At 39.7% G+C, this 25,177-nt stretch overlaps 1 protein-coding gene across 1 annotated transcript; it reads right to left on the bottom strand.

Moving 5' to 3' along the window:
- Nucleotides 1–521: 521 nt before the first annotated feature.
- Nucleotides 522–25,140, bottom strand: cops6 (COP9 signalosome subunit 6). The gene is made up of 10 exons (XM_010866360.2): nucleotides 25,038–25,140; nucleotides 23,448–23,573; nucleotides 19,933–20,064; nucleotides 17,622–17,710; nucleotides 17,466–17,528; nucleotides 17,088–17,135; nucleotides 16,882–16,996; nucleotides 10,907–10,999; nucleotides 10,639–10,739; nucleotides 522–1,056 (listed from the first exon to the last, which is right to left on the bottom strand). Exons 1-10 carry the CDS (start codon nucleotides 25,102–25,104, stop codon nucleotides 916–918), a joined length of 975 nt encoding a protein of 324 aa, XP_010864662.1. The 5' UTR covers nucleotides 25,105–25,140; the 3' UTR covers nucleotides 522–915.
- Nucleotides 25,141–25,177: the final 37 nt, after the last annotated feature.

The following is a 25,177-nucleotide window of genomic DNA, read 5'->3' on the forward strand; positions in this document are numbered from 1 at the left end:
TCAGACATATTTTCAAAATCAATGCCAAAATTTCACAGCATCTGCCAGAGTATGCAAACGTATGAGCACAAATGTATTTGTCTTGAAGTAAAATGAAACTGCAGTCAGGAGATAGTGAGACCTGATATATAAAAAAACAAAAAAAACCCAGAATGTTTAAGTTGCTTCAAATAATTTACCCCATAAAACATTAATCTTAACAGATCTGTAAATTTTTTCTAAATAATTTAAGAAAAATCCTTTCTACTTCTATGATTTTGGAGGCTTCCATTTGGCTTATCTAAGAACCACACCACAAATCGAAATTGGGATGACAAAAGTTGGGCTCACAAGAAGTTGTGTGTGCTATACTCCAGTTCCAATCCACTCACAAACTGGTTGGAACAAACCAGGGATTTGGTCAGACAAACATATCTGTTCAATGGAAATTGTTACATAGTTCAGTTTTTTACTAGTTTTTATTTAATCAATAAATGGCCAATTAATGTTTTACTGAACAAATAGGGGAATCAAAGACCACGAAAAATCAGCAGATTATTTATTACTTACAGAAACATGGAACAACAAAACAAAGCAAAAAGAGGAAAATGTAATTTCTGTTCATATACATGGATTTGTTAATGTGCATACTCACAAATGTTTAACAAGTGGTGAGTATGAATGCGAGCAATTTTGTACATGGTTTACTTCCTGTTTTTTTGTTGGGTTTTACGATATGGACAAGTGTCCTTTGAGACACTTCTAGCTTGTGCTATCTTTGAAAACAGTAAGCAGGTTTGGAGAGAACGGAATGTTCCCTTGTATGTGTGTGCACATGAATCAAGAGTGTTACTCTTAACATAAAATACAGACAAGCAAATAATTTGCAGTGTTTGTGACCTTCTTTCGATCCATCTCATTCTCTCGCAGTGCCGCTCAAAAGAACAGTCCTCTCATTCTCCGGCCGATCCCCTGTCTATCGTACAAGACGTTGAATTTATTGATGAACTGGTTCATGCTGTTGCAGGTCTTGGTAATGGTACCTAGGTAAGCCATGAGTCCCACATCATTGCATTGCTGGGGAGAGGGGTAAAAAGAGGGTTAATATTCATTTACAGTGCTGTGTGAACTCTAACCTGTCTGCGCATGCTCAAAGGATTACACAATCCTAATGCTGTGATCAAGTGTAAGAACTTTTATTTATTCCACAAAATGTATCCTGCTTAACTAGCATAGTCAATTAAGACAGGAAACCCAAGTGGTCATTGGTCAGCGATGTACCATGGCATTCAGGAATGCTCCTATCACAATATAAAATTTCATACTGATTATTGAATTGTTAGATTAGTCACTCAGTTCTGAAGCGTGCTGGTTTCACAAAAAGCGGGCGTGAACCCACCCACTACCCGTTTGATTGTTCTTTTAATGGAGGGATCGGTACCGCATACCTTGCTCATTGCCTATGATATTTGGTCTTTTAATGTGTGTCCCATAATGGGATGAACTCTCCAATAGGTTTCAATGCTGTACATGTTATGCATCATTTATAACAGGTACATGTTTACTGGATGAAGAATCCTTCAAGACCATGGGCCTAGCTTTGGATTTTGATAATTTAATATATGTACATGCGTGAATGTCAGTTTCTTTGTTTTCACTGTTTAGCCAAGGTGAGGTGATCCTATTATAGATGCAATGGGGAGTTTGGAATCAACCTGTCTGGTGGGGATAAATAGGGAAGCTTCACTTTGTTCTTGGAGTCTATCTTTAACAGAAGCTCCTAGCAGACCTTTGTGCTATAGTGTTTACAATATTTACGGTATACTTAGTAGACTGTTAGACTAGTTGGGAGGACGTTGAATCGTGTTGGTATGTAACCAAGTTTTGTATTGTAACTTTTATTACTTGATTTAAATAAATTGTATTACTTTGGAATATAGATTACCACAGCATTCCTCGCTTACCTTCATCCTCAAGCTCTGAGGGCGACTGATTATTACACACACAAGTATATCTAAGCGACCAGACATGTCATCCTTGAGTCCTGGATTTTGAGACAGACTGGTTAGGCCCAAGAACACAATCGACTTGTCATCCCTGAGTCATGTTGTAACCTTCTGTGTAGTCCCAGGAACACGTTATTTTACAGTATGGTTCATGTAACATGTTAAACGACCTACACCTTATGGCCGATTATGATAACTGATTTAGGCACATATGTAAATCGAAGTGACCAGACTGATCATCCATGAGTTCTGGGTTGCTACACATTCACTTGTTCTCTGTACTTCACTGATGAGGAGCATTGAGGATAATGTAGGCCGTGAAACACATGATCTTTGAAATGTTTGGCTTGTGATGAAAGATAAGCTACCATTTCTAAGAACTTCCAGCATATCGTGGTCATTTATGATTGTGCATGTTTTCAAACAATATGGAGTCAGATTATTAGATATTACATTATTACAAAAGGTTATAGATTCTGCACTAATTCTCCTACTGGTCCATTCAGTAGCATTCGAAGGGGTTTACCTTTATCCCCCATACAACAAATACAAAGAAATTGTGTAAAAAGGCAAAAAGTTGATATTCAATACAATGAAAGTACTAATTTGAAAAATAGAATAGACTATACATTTAGCATCCCAATTCTTTCAGTTACAACACTTTCTAAACAAATACCACCGTTCAAAAGTTTGGGGTCACTAAGAAATGACTCTTTACTCTCTTATAAAAAAAAAAAAAAAAAAGATTTTCAATTTTCCATGTCCATTTACATAAAATCAAACTGATCAGATATACATTGTAGACAATGATGATGTTGTAAATGACTATTGTGGTTGGTAATGAGTTGGAAATGCAGATCTTATTTACTGCAGATTTTCTTTTACTAGTCCCTTCACAGAACAGCGCAAATGGACTCTAACCAGCATAGAAAGAGAGTGGGAGGCCCTGGTACAGAACTGAGGAAGAGGACAAACACATTAGTGTGTTTAGTTTGAGAAAAATACGTGTCACAGATCCTCAACTGGAAGGTTCATTAAACAAGAAACCAGGCGAGCCTAGTTCAGCCAGCCCACAATAAAATGTGTTAATCGTGGCTGCCCTTTCGTTAACCAATACGCCACCGAACTGCACACATGCTGGGCATTAGTATAGCCTCTTCACACTATATTATTTGCACTTATTAACATCACGCCATGTTTGAATATTTTGTTAGACACCATTAGCTAGCGTTAAAATGAGTAACTTTTATTAAGTTTACCTCCACCACAAATAGTATCTATGAACTTTATGGCTTTTGCCACTGTATGCTTTAAAAGCGTATTAGCAAGTCATGTGGCGGGAGACTGTTGTTTGTGCATATGCCCCGAACAGCAGTTCGGAGTATTTGGCCTTCTTGGAGACCCTGAATGGAGTCCTGTATGAGGCTCCAGTAGGAGACTCCATAATTCTGCTGGGGGACTTCAACGCACACGTGGGCAATGATGGAGACACCTGGATAGACACGTGATAGGGAGGAATGGCCTCCCTGATCTGAACTCGAGTGGTCGTTTGTTGTTAGAGTTCTGTGCTAGTCATGGATTATCTATAGCAAACACCATGTTCGAACATAAGGATGCTCATAAGTGTACGTGGTACCAGAGCACCCTAGGCCGAAGATCAATGATTGATTTTGTGATGAGGCTGCATGTTTTGGCCACTCAGGTAAAGAGAGGGGCGGAGCTGTCAACCGATCACCATCTGGTGGTGAGTTGGGTCAGGGGGTGGGGGAAGACTCTGGACAGACCAGGAAAGTCCAAACGGGTAGCGAGGGTGAACTGGGAACGTCTGGAGGAGGCCCCCGTCAGAAAGATCTTCAACTCACACCTCCGGCGGAGCTTTTCTGGCATCCCTGTGGAGGTTGGGGGCATTGAACCTGAGTGGTCGATGTTCAAAGCCTCAATTGCCGAAGCTGCGGCGGGGAGCTGTGGTCTAACGGTCTTAGGTGCATCAAGGGGTGGTAACCCTTGAACACCCTGGTGACCGGTGGTCAGGGAAGCCGTCCGACTGAAGGAGGCGGTTGCAGTGTACCGACGGTCCCGAAGGGCTGCGACCTCTGCTGTGAAAGAGGCAAAACAACGGATGTGGGAGGAGTTTGGGGAAGCCATGGAGAAGGACTTTCGGTAGGAACACTTTGAGGAACTCCTAAATACCACTAACATGCCCTCTATAGTGGAAGCAGAGCTGGAGGCTGATGGGGAAGCATCGTCAATCTCCATGGCAGAAGTCACTGAGTTAGTTAAACAACTCCACGGTGGCAAAGCTCCGGAGATTGACGAAATGCATCCAGAAATGTTGAAAGCTTTGGGTGTGGAGGGGATGTCTTTGATGACACGCCTCTTCAACATTGTGTGGGAGTCGGAGACAGTGCCAAAGGAGTGGCGGACCGGGGTGGTGGTGGACCAGAGGGTGTGTGCCAATTACAGGAGTATCACACTTCTCAGCCACCCTGGGAAAGTCTACTCAAAGGTACTGGAAAGGAGGGTTCGGCAGATAGTCGAACCTCAGATTGAAGAGGAACAATGCGGATTCCGTCCTAGTTGCGGAACAACCGACTAGCTCTTTACTCTTGCAAGGATCCTGGAGGAGGCCTGGGAAGTAAGTCAGACTCATTCCAGGTGTGGGTTGGCCTCCACCAGGGCTGCGCTTTGTCACCAATCCTGTTTGTAACTTTCATGGACAGGATATCGAGGCGTAGTCGGGGTGGGGAGGGGTTGCAGTTCGATGGGTTGGGGATCTCATCGCTGCTTTTTGTGGATGATGTGGTCCTGATGGCATCATCGGTCTGTGACCTTCAACACTCACTGGACCAGTTTGCAGCAAAGCACGAAGCAGTTGGGATGAGGATTAGCACCTCTAAATCTGAGGCCATGTTTCTCAGCAGGAAACCGATGGAGTGCCTCCTCCAGGTAGGGAATGAGGCGTTATCCCAAGTAAAGGAGTTCAAGTATCTCGGGGTCTTGTTTGCGAGTGAGGGGACAATGGAGCGGGAGATTGGCCGGAGAATCTGAGCAGCGGGACGGTATTGCATTCCCTTTACCGCACCGTTGAAACGAGTGCAGTCAATGGGGAGAACCACTATTTGATACCCTGCCGATTTTGCAGGTTTTCCTACTTACAAAGCATGTAGGTCTGTAATTATTATCATAGGTACACTTCAACTGGGAGAGACGGGAATCTATAACAAAAATCCAGAAAATCACATTGTATGATTTTTAAATAATTAATTAGCATTTTATTACCTACCAACCAGTAAGAATTCCGGCTCTCACAGACTTGTCAGTTTTTCTTTAAGAAGCCCTCCTGTTCTCCACTCATTACCTGTATTAACTGCACCTGTTTGAACTAGTTTCCTGTATATAATACATCTGTCCACACTCAATCAAACAGATTCCATCCTCTCCACAATAGCCAAGACCAGGGAGTGGTGTAAGGACATCAGGGATACAATTTTAGACCTGCACAAGGCTGGGATGGGCTACAGGACAATAGGCAAGCAACTTGGTGAGAAGGCAACAACTGTTGGCGCAATTATTAGAAAATGGAAGAACTTCAAGATGACGTCAATCTCACGCGGTCTGGGGCTCCATGCAAGATCTCACCTTGTGGGGCATCAATGATCATGAGGAAAGTGAGGGATCAGCCCAGAACTACACAGCAGGATCTGGTCAATAACCTGAAGAGAGCTGGAACCACAGCCTCACAGAAAACCATTAGTAACACACTACGCCATCATGGATTAAAATCCTGCAGCCCACGCAAAGTCCCCCTGCTCAAGCCAGCACATGTCCAGGCCGGTCTGAAGTTTGCCAATGACCATCTGTATGATCCAGAGGAGGAATGGGAGAAGGTCAAGTGGTTTGATGAGACAAAAATAGAGCTTTTTGGTCTAAACTCCACTTGCCGTGTTTGGAGGAAGAAGAAGGATGAGTACAACCCAAGAACACCATCCCAACCGTGAAGCATGGAGGTGGAAACATCATTCTTTGGGGATGCTTTTCTGCAAAGGGGACAGGACGACTGCACCGTAATGAGGGGAGGATGGATGGGGCCATGTATCGTGAGATCTTGGCCAACAACCTACTTCCCTCAGTAAGAGCATTGAAGATGGGTCGTGGCTGGGTCTTCCAGCATTACAACGACCCGAAACACACAGCCAGGGCAACTAAGGAGGCCTAGCCAGTCTCCAGACCTGAACCCGATAGAAAATCTATGGAGGGAGCTGAAAGTCCGTATTGCCCAGCGACAGCCCCGAAACCTGAAGGATCAGGAGAAGGTCTGTATGGAGGAGTGGGCCAAAATCCCTGCTGCAGTGTGTGCAAACCTGGTCAAGAACATATGATCTTTGTAATTGCAAACAAAGGTTTCTGCACCAAATATTAAGTTCTGCTTTTCTGATTTATCAAATACTTATGTCATGCAATAACATTCAAATTAAATACTTAAAAATCATACAATGTGATTTTCTGGATTTTTGTTTTAGATTCCGTCACTCACAGTTGAAGAATACCTATGATAAAAATGACAGACTTCTGCATGCTTTGTATGTGGGAAAACCTGCAAAATCGACAGTGTATCAAATACTTGTTCTCCCCACTGTAGTTAATCTAGTCTTTGAAAAAGAACAGACAAGAATAACATTGGAACGGACATTAAACATAAAATGTAGACAAGATTGTTAACTATATTAACTTATATAGTTCAATGATGGCTTTTTTTTTTTTTTAAATAAGATCTGAGTTAGCACTGCTAGCATAATATCCTGCTGCTAGGAGAACGGAATGGCCATCACTAACAATAACTGATTTTTCTGTCAAGTGAAAAGATGAGAGAATCGTGAAGCCTGCCAAGTGTTTGTCAATCCTGAACAAATCTTAATATCCACCAGAACCGTTTTATTTCAGGCTTCCTATGACGTAGCTACGTAAAGTTGTAGCCAGCAAAGTATTTTCTGTCCTGAACGTCATAATGAGTTTAGTATGTTACCGGAAGCGAACGCGGGACCTGTTGTTCTGGAGCCCGCGTCTCTAATCACTACGCTATTTAACAAGGGGTAGTCAGTCAGGGACGGACTCCGTAAGAGACATTCACTCTTCTAGGCCCGGCTCCGCTTACGCTTAGGTCCAGCAATAATACCCACAAAACATGAGTTTCAATATCAACAGTAAAGAGGCAAGTCTAAACCAACTAAAGGCCAGTTTTAATGCTTCTCTAATCAGCACAACAGTTTTTAGCTTTGCTAACATAATTGGAAAAGGTTTTTGTAATGATCAATTAGCCTTTATAATTATGAATCTGTATTAGCAGATGCAACATGCCATTAGAACATGACTGATGGTTGCTGATAATGGGCCTCTGTACGCCTATGTACAACAAAAAAGTTTGGACGCCTGGTAAAAGGCAAATAAAAAGAGAAAGCAAAGATGTGCAAATCATTTATCCCTATATTTAACTGAAAATGGTACAAAGACAACATATCAAATGTTGAAACTGAGAAATGTTACTGTTCTGGGGAAAATACATGCCCATTTTGAATTTGATGCCAGCAAAACATTTCAAAAAAGTAGAGACAGGTGCATCTTTACCAGTGTGTTGCATCACCTCTTCTTTTAACAATTCTCTGTAAGCATTTGGGAACTGAGGAGACCAATTCCTGTAGTTTTGAAAGTGAAATTTATTCCAGGTCTTGCTAAATAAAGGATTTCAGCTGCTCAGAAGTTCATGGTCTCCTTTGTCATATTTTTCATTTCATAATGCGCCAAATGTTTTCAATGGTGACAGGTCTGGAAATTTCTTTGTGATGTAAAAGAATGGAGACAAAGATAAATCATTTCAGAACTTTTTCCACTTGTGACCTATAATGTGAACAATTAAATTGAAAAACAAACTGAAATCTTCAAGGGGGAAAAAATGAAAAATAGAAACCTTCAAAAAACCTGTTTGCATAAGTGTATAAGTATGGATGTGGCTGTGTTCAGAATTAACCAATCACATTCAAACTCATGGTAAATAGAAGTCATTACACACCTGCCATCTTTGAAAGTGAATCTGTTTACTCACAAATAAAGTTCAGCTGTTCTAGTAGGATTTTTCTGACATTTTCTTAGTTGCATCTCAGAGCAAAGGCCATGGTCCGCAGATAGCTTCCAAAGCATCAGAGGGATCTCATTGTTGAAAGATATCAGTCAGGAGAAGGGTACAAAAGAGAGAAAATATGGAACTACAGAGACATTATCAAGAACTTGATGTCCCTCCAAAATTGATAAAAAGACAAGAAGAAAACTGGTCAGGGAGCCTTCCAAGAGGTCTACAGCAACATTAAAGCAACTGCAGGAATTTCTGGCAAGTACTGGCTGTGTGCTACATGAGACAAGAATCTCCCGTATTCTTCATATGAATGGGTATGGGGTAAGGTGGCAAGACGGAAGCCTTTTCTTACAAAGAACCGGGGCCTTAGTCAAGGTGGAGGGAATTATGAACAGTTCCAAATACAAGGCAATTCTGGCACAAAACCTTCAGGCGCCCATTAGAAAGCTGAAGATGAAGAGGATGTTCACCTTTCAGCATGACAACGACCCAAAGCACACATCCAAATCCACAAAAGCATGGTTTCACCAGAAGAAGATTAACGTTTTGGAATGGCCCAGCCAGAGCCCAGACATTATTTATTTTTGTGTCATTCTTTTACATCACAAGAACCTTGCATTTTAACACTGTATGTGCAGAATGTGGTTTGGCATTGTGTTGCTGAAATAAGCAAGGCCTACCCTGAAAAAGTCATTGTCTGGATTAGGGATGTCACAATACCAGAAATGTAGTAGTCGATACCAATACCAGTGAAATTCCACAATTCTCTATACCCAATTCGATACCATGGTAAAAAACTAAAACAAAACAATAAATCCCATGTACTTCAACATACACTCCTTTAATAAAAACATAATTACAAAAAACAACAACAGTGTCATGTAGCCTTCAAGTATTTAAAACAAACAGTGCTGTGCTTAAAATACAATCAATCAACAACTTACGGTACAGCATTTCAATTGCAATACCCAGCCGAGACATGAAAAAATGAGGTAGACTACAAAATAAAAAGGTAAACATAGGCTAAAGATTAGAATAAGCAGAACACTGATCAGGCTCCAAGTATCAAGTCCTGCACTGGCACATAGCCTTAAAATAAGAAAAGCACCAGACACAAGTTGAGGAAATGTCCAGGTTAAACTATATTGCTGAACATAAAAATAGCAACAGTAAATCTGGATGTCTGTCTTTGAGGTGCTTCGCTAAGTTGGAAGTATTTCCTCCTTTAGTCTCAAAAGTTTCCCATTTGCATACAGGTTTTTGCTGATGTATTACTCCTTGATCAACCGCCTCGAACGCAAAGAACTTCCAGACATGACTCATACTGTTTTCCTATTCGACGAGTCAAGGCAGAGCTGCAGCTGCACTTGCTGCCATCTTTCACGTGTTGTATCCCTGGTACCTATGGTACTGTACTGTCATGTTTTCAGAATTTTGGCATCGCCTTGGTACCAAAGTATCCCTAGTCTGGACGGCAGCATATGTTGCTCCAAAACCGGTATATACTGTTCAGCATTAACGGTGCCTTCACAGATGTGCAAGTCACCCATGCCATATGCACTGATGCACCCACATAGCATTACGGATTCTGGCTTTTGAACTGTGCACTGATAACAAGCCAGCTTTAGTCTGGAGGACACAGCATCCATGATTCCCAAAAAGATATTCAAATGTGGATTTGTCAGACCAAGGGACTGTTTTCCACTTTGCCTCAATCCATCTTAAATGAGCTCAGGCCTAGAGAAGGTGGAGGCGGTTCTGGATCTTGTTTTTATATGGTTTCTTCTTTTCATGGTACAGTTTTAACTTGCATTTGAGGATGCAGCGACGTACTGTGTTTACAGGTGATGGTTTCTGGAAGTGCTCCTGAGCCCAAGCAGTGATGTCCACAACAGAATTGTGTCTGTTTTTAATGCAGTGCTGCTTTAGGGCCTGAAGCACAGCCATCCAATAATCTAATCTGGAATCTTATCTAAATTCTGTTTTCCTTTTCTTTTCACACAGCGTCCCAACTTTTTGGGAAACAGGGTTGTAGATAATCCATAAAAAAATCAGCCATTTCCTACTAAAATAGTAATTTACAACATTTACAACGTCGACACTGTATTTCTGATCAATGGGACGTTATTAAATGGACTGAAAATGTGTTTTTCTTTCGAAAAACAAGGACATTTCTAAGTGACACGAAACCTTCGAACAGTAGTGTATTTGCCATAAATATATAGTTATCTAACTGATACAGCTATTATTCAAAACAACACTTACAGCTACGGAAAGAATTAAGAGACCACTGCACCTTTTCCTTTCCTTTCCCAAAAAGTTGAAAAGGAAGGTTTTGAGTGAGGAACAAAAGGGTTAAAATAAAGAGACCACTGCAAATTGAACGCTTCTGTTCCTCACTCAAACCCTTCTTTTTCAACTTTTTTGGAAAAGAAAGAAAAAGGTGTAGTGGTCTCTTTATTTTTTTCGGAGTTGTATGTTCACACCAGAAACTGAGCTTTGTCAAGTGCCAAGGTGGAGATGACTTACATCGTAGAAGTCAGTCTTGAATTTGATGGTGCTAAGAACAGGCAGTCTATGGCACAGGGCATTGGCTTCTCTGAGGATCTCGTGGTTGAATGGCACCTCGCCTGAGTCGTACCAAATCAGAAAAAAATTATTAACAGAGATCTTGCTGTTGGAATATTTCTAACAAATATCTTTTGAAGCAAGGGCTGGAAATTACATCCATGGTAGTTCACCATTCTAGAGGTTCATTATTTTTGTCATTCTTCACTTATCACATTGGTAGTCTTACCTGCTTCCACTGCTTTGACGTATTCAAGGATGACTTTCACACGGCTGTGTAGCATCTTAATTGCACTATGCTGAGCTATGAGATGTTCGGCCACTGCACAGAAAAGAGAGAACGATAACGGGGAGAAAGTGTTTAATTGTTTTGACTTATCTTAAGAGCAGGCAATAAGGGGGTACAGGTGCATCCCAGTGGTCTAAGATGGTGATGTCGATGGGCAGTACAGAGATTCTACTAGGATCCTTAGCCACAAAGTCAGATTCTATAATCAAAGTTGAAACCAGAAACAAAAAAAGCTTTGAAGTCTTAATTTAAGGTAACGGTACAAGTTACCAGTTTAACAAATGTAATGGTTAAATTTAAAATAAATGAAAATAAAAAACTGAAAAAGTCAGGGGTTATGTTTTTCTGGCTCAAGAAACAAGGGATTAGAGGGACAGGACTCCTTTCAATACTTAACACAGAAGTCACACATGCCACTTTTGGATGCAGAAAGAAAGCGGTTACTATGTGTCCATTCAACATTTCATAGTGATTAATTATAAACCAAAATAAATGTGGTTTTCATGCATCTCATTCCATTTCTATTTTACCCTGTTTCCCACCAAATTCATGCTATAGATGTTATTAAGGCCATGACTCATCCCAGCAACTCCCAATTAACCCTCCATAACAGATTTAAATTACTTCAGCAGTCGCTAGCGGCAGATTAGCTAGAACGCAATCAGTCTTTTTTTAAGTATAATGCACTTACTTTAAAAAGACAGAAACATAATCAGTTGAACTTCCATAAGTTGGAAAATCCCAGCATATTCCAGGACAGGTATATGTTTAAAGAGTTTTTGGAAAGACATGTTCATGTAAGATGTTGTTGAAAGAGGAAATAAAGAAGAACCGTTAAACCCTTAACAACTACCTGAATGCCTGTCTCAACATACTTTAAGTATGGTTTTGCAGGCGAAAACGCTTTTACACCATAATACTTATATTTAGATGACCGAGACTTGTTGCCAGATAAATATATATATTTCTTTTTTTAAATAAATGGTTCAAAATGCCAGTTGGACTTCACCTTCTGAGGTAAAGTGATTTCTAAAGACATCATCTTGCTCAATGTGTATTGGAGTAGAAGGGGCGTTGACATACGAAGTTTGGTTTTAAGTCTATTATACACTGAACCATTATATTCTGATTACATTATATGCTAATTACGTAGTATGATATTTAAATATTATGATCTGTGTCCGTTTCCTATTATTGTTCTTCCTGAAACCTAGTAGTGTACCTTGTCCAGAAATAACTGTGCCTGACTCAGGCATGTTTCAAGTTTCTCTGTTAAATGTACTGAATAACACAGCGTCATCCTGCACAATGACATTTTTGTGACATGGCACCCGACGTCTAAGAATTAAGAAAAATACAAAAAGCACAATATATAGCAAAGATAAATAAATTCAAAGTGATAATATACATAACACTCTAAAACTAGCAGCAATTTAAAAAGAGTACTGAAAAACTAGCAGCAAATGGGTAGTATAATTAAATATTATAGATACAGCAAGTATGGCTATAATGTACATAAAGAAAACTAGCAACTTAGGAGGAGAATGCACAATATGGGTAGAGGCATTGAATAATATAGATATATTTAAGAGTAATATGCTTATGAATGGGAAATGAGAGGGAATATTCTAGTGTACATTGAAAGTATCTGAAAAGACATCAGAGCATCTGGAATGTTCATGTGTGAACAGCACAATCATGAATCTGTGTTGTTGGATGAGGAGTCTTGGTCTGAAGGAAAAAAACAAGTATGATGGTGAGTGCTCCAATGCACCGGTAGCGTCTTCCAGCAGTGCGAACAGACCAAAGCCTGGGTGGCAGTGGTCTTTGATGATGTTCCGTGCTATCCTCTGGCATTGTGTATTGTACATGCCTTGCATGGAGGGAAGATGGCAGCCGATGACGCACTCCACACTGCAATTAGTGTCTGTGTATAAATAGTAAATGAGTTTTTTAGCTCTCACGTGGATGCACTGAGCTGGCTAGATACTAAGCCGTGGGGAGCAGAAAAGAACTGTCAAAAGACCTGCATAACATAGTAATGGAACTTCATAAAGATTGAAAAGGATATCAAAAGATATCAAAAGTCTTGCAAATGCCTGTCAGTACTGTTCAAACACTAAGGTGTGGAGATTTCGGGGATCTCTTGATACCAAGCCACAGTCAGACAGACCAAGAAAGATTTCAACCAAAACTGCCAGAAGAATTGTTCAGGATACAAATAAAACCCCACAAGTAACCTCAGGAGAAATACAGGCTGCTCTGGAAAAAGACGGTGTGGTTGTTTCAAGGAGCACAATACAACAATACTTGGAACAAAAATTGAGCTGCATGGTCGAGTTGCCAGGAAGAAGCCTTTACTGTACTAATTCCACAAAAAAGACAGGTTACAATATGCCCAAAAACACCTTGACATGCCTCACAGTTTCTGGCACTGTAATGTGGAGTTATGAGACCAGAGTAGAGCTTTATGGTCACAACCACAAGCGCTATGTTTGGATTGGGGTCAATAAGGCCTATAATGAACAGAATACTATCCCCACTGTGAAGCATGGTGGTGGCTGACTGATGTTTTGGGGTGTGTGAGCTCTAAAGGCACGGGGTACAGTAGGCCCTGTAGTTATAACCTACAGTTGAATGTGAATCCCATAAGAAATAAAAAAGACGTGTTTTGCCAGCTCACTCATGTTTTCTTTACAAATGGTACATACATTAGCAATTCTCCAAGGGTACGCAAACTTTTGAGCACAACTTTATTTGAGTTCTGACCAGCCACTCGAAGCACTTCATGATGATGGAGGTCAGTGCTACAGGGCGGTAGTCGGTCAGGCAGGTGATGGAAAGTTACTTCAGTACAGGGATGATGGTGGTCTGTTTGAAGCAGGAAGGGACTGCAGACAGAGACAGGGAGAGGTTGAAAATGGAGGTGAAAACCTCCACTAGTTGGTCAGCGAACCCCCTGAGGACACGGCCAGGAATTTCATCTGGCCCTAGTGACTTCAGAGGGTTCACTTTTTTAAGAGCTCTCCTCATGTCATGGTTATGGACAGTCGTCCAGGTCCTATCTCACAAAAGTGAGTACACCCCACACATTTTTGAAAAGATATAATCAAATATTTACATGTGAAAAAATTTCACTTTGCTACAATTAGTAGTTAGTGTACAGCTTGTATAACAGTGTATATTTTCTGTCCCCTCAAAATAACACAACACAAAGCCATTAATGTCTAAACCTCTGGCAACAAAAGTGAGTACACCTCTAAGTGAAAATGTCCAAAGTGGGCCCAAAGTGTCAATATTTTGTATGGCCACCATCATTTTCCAGCACTGCCTTAACCCTCTTGGGCATGGAGTTCACCAGAGCTTCACAGGTTGCCACTGGAGTCCTCTTCCACTCCTCCATGACCACAGAGCTGGTGGATGTTAGAGACTGTGCGTTCCTCCATCTTCCGTTTGAGGATGCCCCACAGATTCTCAATAGGGTTTAGGTCTGGAGACATGCTTGGCCAGTCCATTTCCTTTACCCTCAGCTTTTTTAGCAAGGCAGTGGTCATCTCGGAGGTGTGTTTGGGGTCGTTATCATGTTGGAATATTGCCCTGCGGACCAGTCTCCAAAGGGAGGGGATCATGTTTTGCTTCAGTATGTCACAGTACATTCAATGTACCTCAATGAAGTGCACTCATGCAGCCCCAGACCATGACACTCCCACCACCATGCATGAATGTAGGCAAGACACACTTGTCTTTGTATTCCTCACCTGGTAGCCACAACTCACGCTTGACACCATCTGAACCAAATACGTTTATCTTGGTCTCATCAGACCACAGGACATGGTTCCAGTAATCCATATCCTAAGTCTGCTTGTCTTCAGCAAACTGTTTGCGGGCTTTCTTGTGCATCATCTTTAGAAGAGGCTTCCTTCTGGGATGACAGCCATGCAGACCAATTTGATGCAGTGTGTGGCGTATGGCCTGAGCACTGACAGGTTGACCCCCCACCCCTTCAACCTCTTCAGCAATGCTGGCAGCACTCATACGTCTATTTCCCAAAGACAACCTCTGGATATGACGCTGAGCATGTGCACTCAACTTCTTTGGTCAACCATGGAGAGGCCGGTGCTGAGTGGAACCTGTCATTTTAAACAGCTGTATGGTCTTGGCCAGCGTGCTACAGCTCTGTTTCAGGGTCCTGGCAATCCTCTTATAAGCCTAGGCCATCTTTATGTAGAGCAACCATTATTTTTTCAGATCCTCAGTTCTTTGCCATGAAGTGCCATGTTGAACTTCCAGTGACCAGTATGAAGGCGTGTGAGAGTGATAACACCATATTTAACACACCTGCACCCCATTCACACCTGAGATCTTGTAACACTAACGAGTCACATGACACATTTTCATTTAGGGGTGTACTCCCTTTTGTTGCCAGTGGTTTAGACATTAATGGTTGTGTGTTGTGTTATTTTGAGAGGACAACTAATTTACTGTTAAACAAGCTGTACACTCACTAGTTTACAATGTAGTTAAGTGTAATTTCTTCAGTGTTGTCACATGAAAAGATATAATCAAATATTTACAAAAATGTAAGGGGTGTACTCACTTTTGTGAGATACTGGATATGTGGGGACTGTGGTCACTAAGAACAGTCATGTTCGTGGAACCAACTTGAAATTAGTTGTGCTTTGTGACACTGGGCATTGTCCTGCTGGAAGTATCCATTTTAAAATGGGTAGACCGAGGCCAAGAAGGGATGCACATGATCAGCAACAATGCATAGGTATGCTGTGGCATTAAAATTAACAAGCTCAATTGGTATTAAGGGACCTAATGTGTGCCAAGAAATCATTCCCCACACCATTACAACACCAGCCTGTACGGTTGACACAAGGCAGAATAGATCCAAAGATTAATGTGTTTTTTGCCTAACTTTGACCATACCATCTGCATTTTGCAGCAGAAGGTCAATTGTAAATATTTACAGACCTTGGCTATTATATATTTACAGCTCTATATATTTTTTTTGTTTCCTATTTTGAAATTTTCTGGTAAACCTAGGGTTTCATAAAAAAGTATAAGATTGAACCAGATTGTCTCAAGCCTTGTTATTCAAATAGATATGGGATTGGAGCCCTATGAGATAACACAGTTTGGTGAAGGGATTCATTTATGCAACTGATTTATCACTATGCCAGAGGAAATGATAATGAAATAGGTATTCCAACTGTAAGAAAACAACTACCCATGGACAAAGGAACTATATTACATATTTAATAAAGCAAACCTACAACACAATAAAATTAAGTTACAGTGCAATGTCAACATGATCATGATCAAACAAAAAGTAACACTTACAAAGTAAGATGGTTGACTGAAATGCAACTAAAACCTAAAACTCAAAAAGGGGAAACATATAAAAAATGCCAATGATCCAGAACTCTGTCACTTTTCATCTAACAAGAAAAAAATATCCTTGTGTGCTCAGCTAAGAATTGGGATACTGCCTCCGGCCAATAAACTAGTTAGGTTAAATATCATAAAAGAGGGAGTTGATATTTAGAGTTTTAATATTAGGGAGATTGAGAATGAACTTCAGTTTTAATCTACTATATTTAAAATTACTACTCGGTAAGACGGGTTTAAAAAACAGAAAGCAAATCTATAAAAAATGTGGAGTAGTGTAGAAAACAGTATTTCTGTGTGTGTACATACATATCTACATTTAATCTTCTTAATTTCTATACTGTAAATTTCATCCCTTATTAAGCCTATGTAAGCTGGGTACCATGAAAAGAAGCATATGTAAGAATCTTAAATAACAGCGGTCTATGAGAACTCACTTGAGTTGTGCTACCAAGCGGGATGATTCGCACACTGTGTAGCAACATTAGCAAGGGCAGAACGGGGAAAATAATCCTTACCTGTAGAGTTCTCCCCGGTGCCCGTTGCAGTCATGCGAGCCACATGGTCCACCCCGATTCGCTCAGCCTCTTCTGTAGCCAGAGTGTACCCCAGCTCAGCAAATAACATTGTTGCCTGGGATTGGGACGCACAGAAAAACAGGCAAGTCTTACAAATTAGACAGTCGTAATAACCACAGTGGGCTGTGTGCGGTAAGAAAGCTTACCTCTCCGTTGATGATGTCAATGACAGACTCATAGACACTGACAGGAAGCTGGGGAGATGAGATATAGGTTATAACTACCATACTTAGAACATCTATAAACAGACATATTCTGAAATGTTTATACTTCATTGTAAAAGAGACAATTTTATTAAATATAAAAAAATTGCAACCATGCTAGAGAGCCACATGTGCCACATGTACTTAGATCAATGGACCACCCTAGCCCACACGAGAAGCTACTTCCACTATATCATACTAAGTACCTGTCTTACGTCAAACCTTTATTTAACAATATAATTGTAAACCCCTCCCCCCCATACATATAAAGAAATTCAGTAACACTACTAATTTCAATGATAATATTTAACATAAACTCACATCTGTGTGTTTTGTCATTGGGTTGAGCTTGAGGAAGAGAGGACTCTCAATGATTTCACACACCTGAAGCGAAGAGAAAGGAAAAGCCAAGAAGGATATAGAGCACAGATGGCCAAACAACAAACAAATTCCAACTTCTTTCTTTTATCTACCTACCTGCTTGTGAATGTGGATGTCTGACTGGTCGCATGGACCACCCGTGGTATACCAGCCGAGAAATTCCATGTCTTTGAAGACCTGTTTAACTGAGATCCATCAAAATGTCAGAAACTATTACACAGGAGAGAAAATGGAGCACACATTCGTTTTGGGCCAGCAGCATTGCATCCTCCATCCCACTGTTGGTTTGGCTCTGAGCAGATGCTGCAGAAAGAAGAGGGCCACTAGGGGGCAATGTTCCCTTTTGATCTAAAGATCCAATTCCAATGACCCAGGTGCGTTATGATGCGCAGTTTCCAAATAACTATTTTTCTGAACGACTCCTTTTATCGAATAAAGATTCAAATAGATTATGCTGCAGTGACAAAAAAGACACTAGGTCTACAACTAATACTTCATACAAAATCACAAATAAATACAACTATTTGATTAGTGAATGTTGTTGATGGTCAATGCTTAGTAGTCAACTCTCAGTCAATGCTTAGTAGTCAACCTGCTTGTTGTCAACTCTCAGTCGGAACCCAAAATGAACAAGTTTGCCACCAATAGTCTACGGTGTAATGTGCTGTGCTGCAGTTGGTGAAAGACACTGAGCTGTTCTCCCACTCTATAGAGCCACACACTAAATCACAATTTACAAACATTTTAGTGACAAGTGGTATATGAACCCATGGTTGAAATTACACTGATTAGTATCAAAGTATCAAAGGATATATACACACAAAAAGCAGAAAAATAATCATGTTTGACCTTAAATTTGTTTTTAAGGAACAAGGCTGTAAATTTGTTGGAATCTATGCTGGAAATAAAACATGAAATAGACTTGAAATCATTTTTTGCCTTTTTACATATAAAACTGTAATTTCAGGGTCTCAGAAAGCTGCTGTGATGTCTTTCTGAGGATGTAGCTGAGAGTGTGCATAAAAAAATTGATGATACCTATTACAGAAGTCTCTGTACAAGCCAAAATATCATAGTAATAACAGTCAAAAAACCTATAGTGTTCAAAGGGTTAATAATTACATACAACACATGGACGTTTGTGTGTTCCAAGTTAATCTGTGGCCCCCTGATGACCATTCCATAATTTCTGTGGCCCCCAACACCATCCAAGTTGCCCACCCTTATCTAGGGTTTGTTTGTCATTTTCTGTAGCCTTCCACCACGAGTCACTCAATCTTGTTGGCTAGCACTTGGTTCAAATGATTTTTTTCCAATAAACTGGGATTCTTGTGGAGACATCATGAAATCGATTGTTAAAATACAGAAATACAACTATATAAATCTATACATTTCCTCTTTGGAGTTGTTAAATGAGTGGGATGAAAGAACCAGCCATTGCGATGGGCAATGCTACACATTTGATATGCATTGAGGTATTTATAGAGCTGCTTCACGCTGGCTGTTTCACACAGACATTCAACTCAGCCATGCAGGCTGCTCTAAAACTTACAATGATCGCATGCTTGCATGATCAGGTGATGGACATTGCAAAACAATTTCGCCATAGCACTAAAGCCAGCTATGTGTTTAAAGAGAAGCAGAAATTGCCAGACCTGCCTTCACACCAGCTGCTGATTGACATGGTGACCCAGTGGAACAGTGTGCTGGGGAACCTAGAAAGGTTAATGGAACAGCAGCCAATAATCTCAGCAGGTCTGCTGTCACTAGATGTGGAGTTTAAGCAAATGATTTGTTCTTTTGGAATGACTTTTTACTGGCTCGAGAGTAACAAGTCCTTTTTAATGTTTCGTTCAACTGTATCAATCAGAGGATTTCTATATCATTTGTATCGTAAGTGGTCCTCCAGCTGTGCTCCAACCAACGGCTGCTGTGTACAGATAACGGCAGCCGCATTATAAAGACGTTTTGTTAAATAAAAAGCTTAATGAGAGGCTGTATAATCCATTTGAGTTTTCAGTTCATCGTCTGCCAATAGAGGTTCCTGTGTGCTCTTTTTCAGTGAACAACTCAGTGAATTCAGAGTCTGCAAAAAGAGTCAAACTTCCCTGTCACTACAGGGTAGTGAAGAGGAAATTATAGTAAGAATAAAGTTTTTAACACATGTATCCTGCTCTCTACCTCAGACCATCAGTCACAATCACTAATTGGCTCACAACAAAAAGTAATCTTTGAAGTAATATAGGCACTAAATATATGCCATCAATAACATATGTAAGTTGTGTGGAATAACAGCTAACTGCCTAAAATGTGACCTTGAACTTCCACCAGAATCGGTTATAAAGAGGAGTAGACGACAACCAACATTTTCTTGGTATGGTAAGGTTAGTGAAATGAACAAACTCACACTGCTCCTCCTTGGTGTAGTAGTACTCCTTGTCAATGATTGCTCGGTCATCGACCAGTTGGTGCAGCAGCTCAAAGGAGTTCATCACCTCAATGTTTCTGCCCTCCTGCTTCCCGATCAGTGCACCAATTACTGGTAGAGAGGGGAAATGCAATGTAAAACAGTTGGTTGAAACTAAGGTTATACAAAAGTCCACTGAACATGTTCCATTAACTGTAGCCTCTACCATACAATGCAGTTTATCCACATCACTGATGAGATGTTTTGTTCTCAAGCAGTAATAAGGTTTTTCATCCAAGCTTTGAAAGCCAAAAGTATATGAGTGTAAAATAAATATAGAAACAGGCCCATGTCAATGATCTTTTCAGGCTACATATACAGTCCTGACAAAATCAAATTAAAGCACCATTTTTTTTTTTCCAAGGACTTCACCTAAACCAAGTAATGCCAACATATACTGTCAATTAATCTTTAAAATGTAATATGATCACCATACTATTTATGTATTACCTTTGTACTTAACAATAAGCAATAAAGTAAACCAGCCCATGTATAAACACTTAAGTATTAAATCTCTCTTTTCTTAAATGTTTCTACTTCACCCATTAAAAAATCAATTTATTTAAAATGAATATAGATAGTCCAATTCAATATAGAATTGCATCAGAAAAACAACTGTCCAAAACCAACTGTCTATGCCATACATGGTTCAAATACTAGAGAATATTTTATATGATAATTTTGCAGGTTTAGAGTGAAAATAAATGTCATCACAACCACAACCAAAAAATGGCAAGCGCTTAATCGAACGCTGTAGCACTGGTCCGTATGTGCACACATCGGAGAAGGAATGCATCCAACTGAAGTAAAAAGAACAAACCGGCGATGAGCAGCAACGTTGTCAGCGATGTCAAAGTGCATAAAATTAGAAAACCAAACATTTTGAGCTAAAATGAGCTGAAACACTGACAGCAACAGCAGTTTTGTGCAGTCTTGCCTCTATATTTAAGTAAAAATTACACTTATTGTGGATAGTTTAACTGACAACGCCAGTATTAAAAGGGCATGTTCAGTGCAGTGTGTTGATAATCACATATGGTCAAGAGACTTCAGTGGGTACAACGATTTCAAGAAAAACTGTTGGCTATGTCATAACTAAAAACCAAATGTTGTTTATAAATATAGCTTTTTTAAGTGAGAGTAGTAGTCAACAAATATGGGACAGGTAGCTGGTTAACAAATACCTACAAGTTATGTTTAAAAGATAATTGTGGATAAGCTAGTTATTGGGAGGCAAAAAAAGACCAAGATGTGCAGTACAGTTGCAAGCTTGTGAATTGACAAGTTTAAAGTATGTGCGCAATAAAGGCACAGTTAACGTTCACCTTCAGTGTTTTCGCCTTCAGTCTATACAAACCCGATTCCAAAAAATTTGGGACACTGTACAAATTGTGAGTAAAAAAGGAATGGAATAATTTACAAATCTCATAAACTTATATTTAATTCACAATAGAATATAGATAACATATCGAATGTGGAAAGTGAGACACTTTGTAATGTCATGCCAATAATTGGCTCATTTTGGATTTCATGAGAGCTACACATTCCAAAAAAGTTGGGACAGGTAGCAATAAGAGGCCGGAAAAGTTAAATGTACAGATAAGGAACAGCTGGAAGACCAATTTGCAACTTATTATGTCAATACTTCCAGAAAACATTGTCGGTGAACACAATCCACCGTGCCATTCGCCGTTGCCGGCTAAAACTCTATAGGTCAAAAAAGAAGCCTTATCTAAACAGGATCCAGAAGCACAGGCGTTTTCTCTGGGCCAAGGATCATTTAAAATGGACTGTGGCAAAATGGACTGTGGTCAGACAAATCAAAATTTTAAGTTCATTTTGGAAAACTGGGACGTCATGTCATCAGGACAAAAGAGGACAAGGACAACCCAAGTTGTTATCAGTTCTCAGTTCAGAAGGCTGCATCTCTGATGGTATGGGGTTGCATGAGTGCGAGTGGCATGGGCAGCCTACACATCTGGAAAGGCACCATCAATGCTGACAGTTATATCCAAGTTCTAAAACAACATATGCTCTCATCCAGAAATTTTTTGAGATGTGTTGATGCCATGAAATTTAAAATCAACTCATTTTCCCCTTAAAGTGATACATTTTCTCAGTTGAAACATTTGATATGTCATCTATGTTGTATTCTGAATAAAATATAGAAATTTGAAACTTCCACATCATTGCATTCTGTTTTTATTCACAATCGTACAGTGTCCCAACTTTTTTGTTAACACAACTTGGTCAATATTAATATTATTCACATCTCACAAAAGCCAGTACCAGGTAAAATACATTTTCAAACTTCCTGGATTTTCCTTTACCTGCCATTTTTGACAGAAACAAATGCGACTGTGAGGGGGGCTACAATTGTAGAAAAATTACTGTTTCTGGGAAAAGCAGCTTCCACGTGATTCACACTCATCTCAGAAAAAGTTGAATAATTTGGGAATAAATTGTACTCAATTATGAGATATTTTACTGAAATCTCTGAGTATCTTCAAGTACTTTAAGCATTTCAAGGACCTTGGGTGACCCCTGATTTTTGAATCTATACAATTTAATATGGAACAACTGGCAGTGGAAATGCCTTTATTCATTTTTCCCCCACCATGTTATGCATTATAGGACCAGAAAGTGGTGACAGATAGAAGGGAGAGTTTTTCTGAACAGTGGTCCAGATTAAAACCCATGCTGCAGCAGTACACATGGACTAGAGGCATTAACTTAGACACCTGGAACAACCCCATCCACAATGCAATTAGTCACTGTGAATGAAAATCCACAGGGTAGGGAAAGTACACACTGATGAGCTGTGTATGCACCCGTTCAATAACTATGATATATAATGTCAATCTCAGCTGACCTACCAGCATTGTACATGCAAGGCAGGAAAGCTGTTGGCTAGAGGGCAAGTGTCAAGACTTATGCAAGCCCTAAAATGCGTCTTTTCAAACAAAATGATCAGTACAGATGGGGGGACGACGACGACGACGACATGTTATCACACACTGCTTCATCCACAAAACGTTTACTATAATGAACAAACAAAAAAACATTAAAAACTAAAGGGAAAGTTCATCCAATTTGTTATCTGATAACTTTGTCACTTGTTTCATCAGATATTCTCAGTAACTAAAAACAATTGATTTAAGAAGATTTGAAAGATAAACTTCAAGAAACAAAAGCATGAAAATAAGGCCAGTTGTAAATAAGAGTGAACAGTCTACCCATAAATTATAATTCTTTTCTAAATTGCTTTTCCAGTTTTAAATTAAAATTTACAAGTAACTACTGGAACAAATTGGTTTGGAAGCAATCACATGAATATCTGTTGATTTGTGGATTGAGACTGAGTTAGTGACTTAAATACTTTTGGGGTTGTTTTTGGACTTAAAGACTGTGTGTTTTCAGAGAATATATACTTGAAAGCTGATCAGCTCACATACCCTGCATGGGTCGTCCCTCCTGGGAGCGGATGCGAATCCAGTGGTCTGAGATGTTAAGAATGACAAGAGGATGCAGGGCAACAGAGACACTCCCAGTGACCCCAGAGGCCATAACACTGGGGCTGGCTGTGGGACCAATAGAGAAAAGTAGGGTTTCATTTAATGTTTTTCATCGTGCTAAATGTGACAGATGCATTACAACTTGCCTCAGCGCAAACTTAGAATCTATGTTATTGTCTTATTGAATATTGTTTCACTTGGACAGTTGTTACAATACGGTTGTTAGTACAGGTAAATAGACTGAATAACACGTCATAATCACCATAAAGCCTACCAGAAAATGTGATACTGGTTCTTTTTGCATTTCACCATTCATTTATTCCATAATGAATTTTAGAATCACTTCAAATAAGGCCTGTGTTTCATTTTGGTTTACTCCAGTGACCATGTTAATCTTTGCCAGGACAAGGAGACGTTTGTCAACATATTTGCTTCAATTACCTCTCCAAAATAATATTTTTTGACTTAATTAAGACAACTTGTCTTATATACATTTACTTAATTATGGAATTTGTGAGGTAAGCCTATACAAAACACAAACCTTATTTTAAGGGGATCTAAAAATTCCATCATGGAAGAAATTAATGGTGTAAAAACCTGAAAGAGACGCATTTCCAGTTGTGGCTAAGTTTTATAGAGATTGTACTATATTGTACTATTAACAAATAAGTAACTAAGCAAGAAACAAAACGGAATCACTACGAAATTTAAACAAACCATACAAACATGATTAACCATTTCCAGTGAACATTTTACAAAAACTTTGTTGACAAGAACCGGTTTCTGCAGAGCCAATAACGAGTGTCGATAAATAAATGAACTTTTCTGACAAGCTATGCAACGTTTCGTAACTACAGATATAATATCTACTGTAGATGCGGTCGAACCTCTGTCACCATAGAACTGCCCTGATTTACAGTTTGCTTAGTAACAATGAATGATCCAACTTAAAGATAAAAATGTGATCAGGAAGCTGGAGATATGTAGCCAAATACTTGATATGTTAGGAAAGACCAACTATTGCGCATTCTAATTAAGTCTGGAAAAAAAAGACGTTGTTAGCACCTAGTGTCTAAGAATAAGATAAGCATGTTTACAAACATTGCCACTCGGTCAACAATGTTGCGGCAGTTGAGGTACATAATTTTAGTTAACAAGAAATTATTTTAACTAAAGAAAAGCAATATCGTTACTGCAACGTTACCTAAATTTGATGGCTAACGTTAGGACAACTAGCTAACGACGTTAGTTAGCCAGCTACCGTTAGCTGGCTAAGTTAGTGAATGCGCTTTGGTATGTTTAGATTGCATTAATTTGGCCTGGCTAGTATTTGTTTTTCTACTTCAGCTAGGATAGCTAGCTAGCTACGTTAGCTAGCTATCCTAGCTGAAGTAAAAAAACACATACTAGCCAGGCCAAATTAATGCAATCTAAACATGGGCTAACACCGTCACCAAAGTGCATTCACAATATATATACAACCTCCTGATAGTCAGACATATAAAATATGTCTTCTAGACAAATGATTACCTGCCCCATCCACTTCCATCCCACCACCATTGCTCGTCGCCATCTTGTCCGATTGACAGCTGCGCATGCGCAGTAGAACAACACGTTTTTGCCTAAAAGCTAGAGTCAGTTTTTGTTGCCCGGATTTGCCATGCCGTTTT

This window comes from Esox lucius, chromosome 4, assembly GCF_011004845.1.
Source record: "Esox lucius isolate fEsoLuc1 chromosome 4, fEsoLuc1.pri, whole genome shotgun sequence".
NCBI classification, from domain to species: domain Eukaryota; kingdom Metazoa; phylum Chordata; class Actinopteri; order Esociformes; family Esocidae; genus Esox; species Esox lucius.